We start from the raw sequence: 11014 nt of genomic DNA, 5'->3' as shown, positions 1-11014 counted from the left end.
CGAGGAAAAGAGCACCTGAGCAATAGCTACTGCATGGGGATTTAATTTACTTGTTGTAGTGCTCGCTTCAGCGAGCAGAACAACGAGCTGAGGAAAATGCTCACAGAGGAGCTCGCTTCAGCGAGGAGCTCGGTGAGCTACCTAGTTTGCTGAAAAATAAAAAGATTATTGTGGGGTGTATGTGAACCCCACATTCATGTTTAACAAGATTAGCTAGAATTAATTATTCTGCAATGTCACTGAGTTACAATTACTATTTCGGTTTATTTTAAATGCGATAATTATTGTTAATGGAATGTAGGATGTTTAAAAAGAAAAAGTTTAGCCGTATTTTAATTGAACTATTGTGATTGTAACTGCGCTTGATATCATACGTAACGATAACAAATCGGAGTACTACGAGGTGTTACATGCTCTTTATGTGAGGTATTTCCGCTCCTATTAACGCGCTAGAGGGTTGCTTACGATCTTGAATTCTCAAAGCACATTTTAGCACGCTCCACCCGAAGGAAAATCCCCTTAGCGCGTTTTAGCGTGCTTCCCAAGGAATTTTAAGGTTCATAGGAGGCATTGGACTTCCATTTTTAAGAAATAACAAGTCTCCAAGGTACCTAATAACTATCTCGACAGCCTCTCATGGCAAATTAGGCATCAATGCATACATTCAATCAAAGGATATCCAATTTTGACATCAATCATTAACTCATTACTTTGCTCTTCAAATAATTACCATTTAAGGCTATTTACATCAAAATGCATCCTCTCAAAGTAATACTTCAAGTTCACAAAATAAGGCTTATGAGCCCTTCAATTCCTTCACATGTATGCCTTTCAAATGAGGCATCAATACATACAATTTAAACACATGTAGCTGAAATATAGTCCTAGCATGCTCCTATGTTAAAAAGGGTCAAAATCACAATATGATGCCATCAATCCCTAAGATGGCTTCTTGCCACGAGAGTTTTTATCTGCACCACTCAATATACCTGAAATATAGTTCCTCGCACGGGGTGAGATACAATCTCAGTAAACTAAGTATCCTTGGAGATTCCTCCACCCTTATGTTTACTTTCATGATATACAGACATTAATCAAGCAAGGCATATTTCATATACACTGTCATATACATACACATAGCACAAGAACCATTCCATTGGCTAACTTGTCAAACACAGGAATACTCATATGGCACTTCCAAGAGAAGTCCCTTCAGGCTTTTTCTCTCAGGCATCAACCATACAAAATTTTCTCCACATAACTCTAGTTTCATGGAAAGTCCATATTTCATATTCTCCTGGCCAGGGAACCTCCTCAATCATATAATCATATAATAGTATATTTCTCATAAGAAGCAATATTACTCATTTCAATGTACAATGCATATCAATCCATGAAACCATTACTCCTCATGAAGTATGATGGAACAACAAAGGGGATTAACCTCAAGATCCAAGAGTTTACCTTTCTAAGCTTTAACCTTTTACTTCCTTTTGACCCAAGCAATCCACTATCACCAAGATCACCCACAATATGTATTCAAAGGGTGTGGTTCCAATTAATACATATGTATATACATTAAAATCAACTTATATCCTTTAATATCATCAAAGTCACAAATTTAGAGACTTACCACAATTCTTGAAGTTCTAAGAACAGTAACTTTTAGAACAATGGTGGTTCCACTTCAATATTACCACCACCATCAATACTCCCACACAAGTATTAACTTCCATATTTATGTAATAACCTAAATCCCCAAATCTTGATGAACACTAAAAACCCTTATTCAAGAAATCAACCAAACCCTAAGATCAAACCATGGAAACTCAAGAACTATAAAAGGAAAATCATATTTCTTTTCTCAAATGCTCTACCACAAGCAAGAGGTGTGATTTCTAAGTTCCAAAGACAAGAAATTCACCTCTAAGCCCCATCCCTATGTGGTGTACGAAAATGGGTTTTTGAGGAGGGAAAAAAAGTTAGGCTCTTTCTTGGTTTTCTTGGTGAGGAGATCATGATAGGGCAAAGAAGTAGTAGTCATAAGAAGGTTAAGCTCTTCCACGTCTTCAATGGAGGGAAACTGGTTGAAGAAAATAAAATAGAGAAATGGGGGGAGGGGGGAGACTGTAAGGGAGAGAGGGAAAACTAAGATGGAGGAGAGAGGGAATATTATTTAGATATTTTGTAATATCTAATCCATATAATTACCAAAATTCCCCTGGCCTCATCTCTTTTTTTATTACACACCCATAGGTTTAATCTTAATGGGATGGATTTTATGGAGTGTGTCACACACTTAATTTATTTTGGGTTTTACTTGCTTGCATAATTTGCACTTTAACCCAACACTTTTATTATTTACATTTTTACCCCAAAAAGTGATTTAATTCTAATTTAGGCTCTTCATATGTTTAGTAGTATAATTATACATTAATCTCTAATTGGTGTAATTCAATCGTTGGAGTTATTATAAATACTCATGTAACTTTATGTTCATTTCCTTCGAAACCAACTAGGGTTGAAATTTGGTTTCTTAGGCCATGTCTATGTGGCCTTCAAAAGCATAAACATGTTGAAAGTGACTCTTCCATGATTCTCGTGACCTCTTTCCTACCCTATACCCACTTAACACTAACATTCTCTTCATTTCAATCATTTGAGTATGAATTAGTGACCCTACTCCTCATGACCTCTTCCATAAACTCTACCCTCTTAGCACTAGCATTCTCCCCATTTCAACCAATTGAATCTGAATTACTGACCCTAGAACTTTTCTTCTTGCCTCCACACAAGTCATCAAGTTCCTTTTTTGGTAGGGGCAACTTTTCAATATTTAGATCAGAGCCTTTTGATCCATTGAAGGTGAAAAATGAAACTTTTTAATACATTGATTCAAAATCTAAATATTTTTTCAAAATAATATTAGGATATACACATGGCAAAAAAAATGTTCATTTGTTATGTTACTATGGCAAAAAAAAAAAAAAAAAAAAAGCCTTAAATCATAGCTTTATCAGTGAGCTCTCTTGAATGTGGCTTTGTCCCATGCTTCAAGTTTATGTTTGTATTCGGAGTTTTAAGAACAACATTCCGACCCCTCTTTCTCCTCAGCCTCCTCCTTCCAACGAGAATGGTAGCATTGCATTCATCATGATCTACCCAAAATGATCAAATTAAAACTCGTAGAACCAAAGGACAGAGACCAGAAGACATGGCTGGAAGGGTTATATTATCAGAACCAAGTATACCAACACCCTCCAACCTCCACATTCATCAAAGCAAGCGCATCAAGAAAATTCCTGAAAATTTCAATCCCCTAGTAGAGTTCTGAGGTCCCAATCATTGCTTCTGATGCTGAAAAAGGAGCTCACTAAAGCCTCCTATACAGCATGATCCGCAATCTATCATTGATTCGTAAGCTGGCCAGGAGAATCCCACAGAAAGCGTCTATTCTAGAACTTGAGAGACAAACGAAAAGTTCCAAACCAAAATCTCATCCTTATCCGAACAGTAGTGGCATGAATAAAAAATAAAGACAATAATAAACTACGACATCAACATCCAATCCCTTTTCCCCAAAAAGAAAAAGCAACCACATAGACCTACAAGTTCAACCCAAAACATACCATCAAATATTTTTTTTATTCGCGGGCGGTGAATTACCAACAAACTGACGAATATAGAAGAGAAAGTCACAGTAGCAGTCCACTCGGTAGTAGCTTTCTTTTCCTATTTTGAAATAGCTAAAGGCCCCACCAATCCCATACCAAAGAGCCATATTTCGTCGCCACTCGCCAGCACACACCCTCTCTCTTTCTCCTCTTCCTTCATCTCTTGAAAGGGCGCGATTTGCCTTTGCCTCCTCTTCTCTATCATTTTTAAAAAACTTATCATTCACACCACCAACATTCAAAAACCTCATTCTCTTTCTCATTCTTCTCAAAACAAAAACCCTAAAAAACTCACACGCGCTCGCGCACGATGCTCCCTCACTCTTACACCTTCGACTCTGTTTCCAAATCCCAGGAACTATTATCAACCATCCTAGCTGCTAACACACCTTCCCAAATAAGTTCCGTCTGCGCCTCCATCGAGACCTTCCTGCACTCTCACTCACCCGATCAATCCCGCCACTTCTTCTCCCTCGCCTTCCCAACCCTAATCTCGAAGCTCTTCGGCTTCGACGACCCTCGCACCCTTAACCAAAACTCCAATTCATGGATCGACACACCCCATCTCGCCAAAACCCTCTTCTCACTCCTCTCCCCAAACGGCACCCTCGCCGCCGCTATCTCCGCCGTCGACCGCCTCTCACTCGTTAAATACGTCTTCCCCGCCGAACGCCTCCCCGACTGGGCTCGCTCGCTCCTCCTCTCCGATAGCCTCTCCGGCGCACTCTCCGATCTCTGCCCTTCCTTATTCAAAACCTCGCCTTCCACTTCCCAAATCCAACTCAACGTCTTCCAGTACTTCTTCTTTTGGTTCGCTTACTACCCCGTTTGCAGAGGCAAAAACGACAGCTCCGATTGCGTTTCCGTCAAAAGAGCCAAAAAATTTAGGTTAGAGGATTGGTCATCCGGTTTTTCCATTCCCGGTTTTTCCACCTCCAAGCGAACCGGGGTCGACCGAAAAACCACCGAGTGTAACCTCTACACGCGCCTCCTCTACGCTTATCTTCGCGCGTTTGTCCCCGTCGACGATCTGAAAAAACACCAACCCTACCGCAGCTCGATCCTTCACCACGGTTCGGGTTACGACGCTACCGTTGCGGTTCGGGCTGATTTTGTGGTCAACACTCTGATTCATTTCTGGCTCGTTGATAACGATTTCTCGCCGTTGCCGGTGAACTTGTGCAGGTCGTTCGGCGTTTCGTTTCCGTTGGGGGAGACGCCTCCGACGCCGGGTTTGGGTGAGGTGGTTAAGCTTTTTGTGAGGTACTTGAATTTGAGCACTGTCACTGCGTTCCATGAGAATAATGGTGGTAGTGGTGATAACTATAGTGGTTGCGTGAGTCCTAGGTGGAGGTCTGTGGAGGCTGCGGGAGCATTGCCACTGACACATTCTGTGCGTTCGCAAGGGTGTTGGAACCTTTGTGTGCAGAGGCCTCTCTATAGGTTCCTTTTGAGGACGTTCTTGTTTTGCCCTGTTGCTGCTTCGGTTAAGAATATGTCGCAGGTGTTTTCTGTTTGGGTTAGTTACATGGAGCCTTGGGCTATAAAAGGGGATGAGTTTTCTGATCTGGATGCAATGAACGATGATAAAAGGGAAAATCTTGTGTCTGCTGCTGGAAGTGGTGGATTTGCGCCACGTTGGCAGGATTATGTTCTCTCTAATTACCTCTACTACAGTTCCTTGGTTATGCATTTTATTGGGTTTGCTCACAGGTTTCTTCACAGTGATGTTGAAATTATAGTCCACATGGTGCTCCAGGTGCGTTTCTTAATTATCCATGTTCCTTCTTTTTCTTTTGCATTCACAGAATTTTTAATTTTAAATAATTTAAGCTTTGCTTGGTGAATTTTATGTTGGGGAAGGGACATTATATTTTACTGGCTTACTGCTTTATGGTGGGTATTTGCCTGTGACTTCAAGTTTCTGCTTAGGACATGTGGTGGAAACTGAGACTGGAAGTGAAACTGTACATCAATCGTTTTCTTCTCTCGAGTTTGTGTACATGAAGATTGTGAAAAACATAGGAATGACACAAGAATTAAAATGTGGCTATTGAATAATATGACCCGGGAATTCATTCTTGAGAGATAAGGAGAATAATTGTATAGATGCCTTCCTGTAATTTTAGTTTCCAGAGTATCACTTGTCTTTCAGTCAATCTTTGATCTATTCATATTTGTATCCATGGAAATTGTACTTAATCATCATTTGATCATCTGACTTTGATGCACTCACATGTACACCTCAAACCACATTCACATGTATACACTGTAAGACACCAAGCTTTCTAGTCTGTAATCCGAACATCTGAAGCAAGTGATGAACTCGATTATCAGCTAGGAAGCATGGACACTCTAAAAAACTGGAAGTGTCGTGTCTGACACGCCGACACGGTGTCTGACACGCGGTTAACATTCCTGACACGTTGACCATTTCGATAGGCGAATTTGACGGTGTCCGACACGGTCAAATGACATTTTTTAAAAAATATTATATTTAAAAAAAAAATTATTTTTTTAAAATTTAAAATATATTAATAAAGTTTCCACCTGATCATATCAATTTTTCCCCTTTTTTTCCCTTTAAGTAGATAATAGATCATCGCAGCACCATCATTGTCATTCCTGTTACGCTCTTGCTGTATCTCCTTCTCTCTGGTCTCTCTAATTTGATCTTATCTCTCTCTCTCTCTGATATGATCTCTCTCTTTCATCCCAGTTTCTATTTTTTTATTAAAGCTTCCACCTTTATAACGTTTGATTGTGTTCTTGATGTTCTTTTATTTTACATTGTATTCAGTAAATAATTTTAGTTAGTTCCTTTTTTTTAGTTTATGTTTTTGCCTTTTGTGAAGAACGTTGCTACGATTCTTGGTATTGGGTGTCGATGAATTTTTTGTTGTTGTTGCCATTGGTTATATCAGATTTTTGTTTTTTTCCCCTTTTTGTTCTCCCTTTATGTAACACTTGGATTCCGACTTTGAACCAATTTTTCTTATGTGGTTTTGGTTTGGAAAGGGAAGTTGAAAGATAATATGTTGATGGATATTATTAATTTAGTTTCATTTTTCTGTTAAATTATTGAATATTAAATGAAATATACACTATATAAATTAAAAATATTATTTAATATTAAAACGTGTCCCAACGTGTCGAAATCCATATTTTTTTAGGATTGATATGTCGGAGTGTTGTGTCGTGTCGTGTCGTGTCACATATCGGATGACGGATATCGTGTCGGTGCTACATAGATTATCGGTTGACTGAGCATTTTGGTTTTAGATATAGAATATTATTGACTTATCCTTGAACTTGATGTGTAATTAGTAATTACTACTTTCTTTAGTTTGCTAAATTTTCTTAGAGGAAAATGAACAATTTTAGTTAGTTGTCATATCCATTAATTGCTTGATTGTTGAACAGGACACTTAACAGTCCCATTGTGTTCCTACACTGAATTGGCAAAAAAGATATGTCTATAGAGTATGATGGACTTATCAATCTTATCTTTGTAGAACTGTTTCTCATTTTTTTTTTTAAATTGTGTTTTTAATTTTTATTTTTCTGTTTTTTAGGTTTTATAGTCATTGAAACCTCATGTTAGACAGTACATTCAAATAGGGCACATTATTTGCCTTCTTGCCAGGAGAAAGTTTGCATTTCTGTTCGTGTTAGACCTGTCTGTATACTTCTTTGGTTAAAAAATTCAATAAAGTCATTATTCAATAAACTCTTTGTAATGACTCATCTAGTTATTCCTATCACGTATATACAATGTTCCTGTGATTGTAAATTTCTGAGGCAGCATAACAGCCTTTTGAGGTTTAGCTGAATGAAATTTTAAATTCTTAACCTGTTTTTACAGGTTTTAGACACCTTGACATCATCAAAAGAGCTCATTGACCTTTTGAAGAATGTGGATACCCTTTTCCATTCCAGACAGGTTGGAACAGGCAAATCAATGTTGAATAACTTGTACAGATATGTTCCTATTATCCGGGAACAGTTGCAGGTGGTTTGATATTTCTCTTCTGCTTTTACTGTTTTCCCAATTCCATTCTTTGAATTTAGTGGTTGTTTTTTGCACTTTAGTATAACTTGCACCTAAAAGTTCATTCCATACCTACTATTAGTTACCCACTTTTTTTGTGTTGGTTGTATAATTTGATGTCTCGCGTCTAGGATATTTGCACTTGTTGAGTAATTTTGGTTCATAGCTGGTCTAGGACTCTAGGCACAGTATTAAATGCATCTATGAGTAGCAAGTACTCAGCATGATCTACTATCTATATATTTATTAACAATACTGGCTGTTTCAGGACTGGGAGGATGGTCTATGTGAGACTGATGCTGATGGCTCATTCTTGCATGAGAATTGGAACAAAGATTTGCGATTGTTTGCTGATGGGGAGGATGGCGGACAACAGCTCCTTCAGGTCTTATACTCTTATATTTTATGTTATTATCATCATGAATGTGTTTCTGACTATAGCATAACAACACAATCAATCATTTGTCCATATAATGACAAAGTTTTAACTCTCCTCTTTTATTTGGGCTTGGGACCAACTATGTAAAGATTGGTCAGAGAGCACAAATAGGCAGATGTTTCTAACTATAGTAATCATTATAGATGTGGTATAGGTTATTATCTTCTCATACTATCTTTTGTCACTGCAGTTGTTTATATTGCGTGCAGAAGCTGAGTTGCAATCCATATGTGGTGATAATCTTACACCCGGCCTTCAATGCATAGATTCATTGAAGGCGAGATTGGGGTGCTTATTTGATGGACACACTGTAAAGTCATCTTCAACCTGTCCGGAACCAATGCAACATCAACATTCCCGAGATGAGATATTCAAGCCTAGAAGAGCTGGCAACCATGCATTTGCAGATGTTAAATACAAAGGTGACTGGATGAGACGTCCCATATCCAATGATGAGATTGCATGTCTTGCAAAAGTGCTCATTAGGTTATCTGATTGGTTGAATGAGAGTCTTGGACTAAATCAAGCAGAGAGCAGTCAAGTAAGCCCAACATGTTCCTATGTTGAGGTATCGACTGATGTTGCCCATATATGTGGACCTTCAGAGACCCTGAAGGTTTTTTTCTATACCATTGGTTCTTGGTTTCTCTTTCTGGGTGCTGCTTCTCTGGGTTTAATGCGAAAATGCGGTCTGAGGGTGAACCTAAGGATATTGGCCTCCAAGAAGGTTGTTATGGTTTTTGTTTTCTATGCTGTTTTTAGCATATTGAAGAAACTCATTCGAGCATTCCTTAGCTTGTAGGGAAGAAAATAAATCGAACATACAAAATATATAGAGAAATGTGAAAAAGTACGGAGAGAATTTTGTTCCTTGCAAGTTATTGTGCGTAAGGTGTTTCTGCCTGTGTAAATTTTAGTGTAGTAGTAGCCAAAATATGTCTGTCCGGCATTCTGTTTGTTCGGAGTACAGTAATTATAATAGCTTACCGCATGCGATCTCGTCCAACAGGATATAAATGCAGCTCGGTTAATGTAAGTAATTTTTTTTATCTTTTTTCATATGAAAGCTGCAATGAATGAAATTAAGGATGAAAATAATGGAGTTCTACCTCATTTTTATTTAGAATTTGACAAATAAAGTTTTAGTGAGGATCCACCATTTCGTTGAATTGAAACAATGTTTTGTTGTAGGATATGACACTAAGTTTGAGCAATCCATTAACTTTTAGCGTCATTTTTTTTTTATTATGGTTGCAATAATATTGGGTTAGTTTAGTTATCCTGACTCTGAACATTTGTTAGACATGTATGATATTTCTTGTTTAAGAAATTACATTCTGCCTCGAGACCCTTTATTTATGAAGTTATACGCATGTCGCGTACTTTCTAATCGAATTTTACGCAAAGTTCTTGTAAAAATAATGGTTTACCCATAAGAGTTTTCATTTTTATTATATTAAAAATATAATCTTAAATCAGTTATATTATCTAATATTATTATTAATCTATAAAGAATAATAAAATTAATATTAAATATTTTTTAACGCATTTACTAAGGTGGTGATGTAAAATATTTCTTTGATTATTACATCAATTTTAATATACTGTATCATTGTTGCTCTTTGTTTTGAATTAATATTTTTAATTGACGTTGAGTACTTATTTTAAAAATAAAAATACAAAGTTCAACCTAATTATAATTTTGAAGTAAGTGCTATAATATAATTCAAGGTGTGAAATACATTATTTTTAATTCATGTTAATTGATATAGCAAAAAAGACATGATTAATGGTTAAGAAAGAGATTGTCTAGATATTATTATTCCTCTCTTGAGTTTAAAGTTTTACAAAATTAAAGCAAGCGCTGAATTTACAAAAAAAGAAAAGAAAAGCAAGCGCTCTCTCTCTCTCTCTTAGATCCGCTTTACATATAGCAATGATAGGTGTATGATTATGATTTTTCACATTTAATATTTTTATCTTTTGTATGGTTATGATTTTTCACCTTTAATGCTTTCACATATATATATGGCAAGTATTTGACTGTTGCGTTTATAGCAGTTGCAGAAATATAAATCCTTATATATATATATATATATATATATATATATATATAGAGAGAGAGAGAGAGAGAGGAAATTTATACTTACAACTTTTTTTTACAACTTCTTATAACCATATCTTAACACCGTTGATTTCCGTCAATCAACGGTTATCATTTATTGTGAATCAATAATTAATTAATGAGTTTAATTTTCGAAAATAATAACCGTTGATTGACGGAAATCACCGGTGTTAATATATGGTTATAAGATGTTATAAAAAAAAGGTTGTAAGTATAACATTTTTCGTTTATATATGTGGGGCAAAATCTTTTGACTCCGGTGTAAGGCTTAGAAGTCTTACTCCTTCCCATCTCAACCATTGATTTTCGTTCATCTAATGTTATTATTTATTTGAAAATAATAGTTAATTAATTGATGTAACTCAATGAACTATAACATATCAAATGGATGGAAATTAACAATTAAGATGAGAAGTTCCCTTCCCAATATAAATATATATATATATATATATATATATTATAGATTCAATTAAATTCTAGTAATCGAACAATACTATTATTATTTTATTTTATTTTGGCTACATAACTATACTATTATTTTAGTTGTCTCAGATAAGTTATTACTACATCGAATAAAATAATTCGATATTAATTAAAATTGTTTTCTATATACAAGACTTTAAACTGGTTCATGTAACCAAAATAAAAATTGATTTTTAAAATTTTTAATAAATTAACAAATTTTATTTGTTCTTCTAAAAAAATTTAAAAATATGTCTACATAA

General features: G+C 36.1%; 1 protein-coding gene across 1 annotated transcript; it reads left to right on the top strand.

Moving 5' to 3' along the window:
* Positions 1 to 3872: 3872 nt before the first annotated feature.
* On the top strand, positions 3873 to 9087 carry LOC133284100 (uncharacterized). The gene is made up of 4 exons (XM_061481080.1): positions 3873 to 5433; positions 7540 to 7686; positions 7994 to 8110; positions 8355 to 9087. Exons 1-4 carry the CDS (start codon positions 3985 to 3987, stop codon positions 8964 to 8966), a joined length of 2325 nt encoding a protein of 774 aa, XP_061337064.1. The 5' UTR covers positions 3873 to 3984; the 3' UTR covers positions 8967 to 9087.
* The last annotated feature ends 1927 nt before the right edge of the window (positions 9088 to 11014 follow it).

This window comes from Gastrolobium bilobum, unplaced genomic scaffold, assembly GCF_033153095.1.
Source record: "Gastrolobium bilobum isolate Gb01-03AN ecotype WA unplaced genomic scaffold, APGP_CSIRO_Gbil_v1 utg6668, whole genome shotgun sequence".
NCBI lineage: Eukaryota > Viridiplantae > Streptophyta > Magnoliopsida > Fabales > Fabaceae > Gastrolobium > Gastrolobium bilobum.
Note: the sequence above shows the minus strand (reverse complement) of the source record. Positions and strands in the feature narration are given on the sequence as shown.

What these genes read in the sequence shown, in the direction of transcription:
- LOC133284100 (XM_061481080.1), top strand. Translation starts at nt 3,985, where the DNA reads ATGCTCCCTCACTCTTACACCTTCGACTCTGTTTCCAAATCCCAGGAA. An exon ending in TTATCCGGGAACAGTTGCAG is followed by an intron (nt 7,687 to 7,993) that starts GTGGTTTGATAT and finishes TGGCTGTTTCAG; the next exon opens with GACTGGGAGGATGGTCTATG. An exon ending in GCGGACAACAGCTCCTTCAG is followed by an intron (nt 8,111 to 8,354) that starts GTCTTATACTCT and finishes TTGTCACTGCAG; the next exon opens with TTGTTTATATTGCGTGCAGA.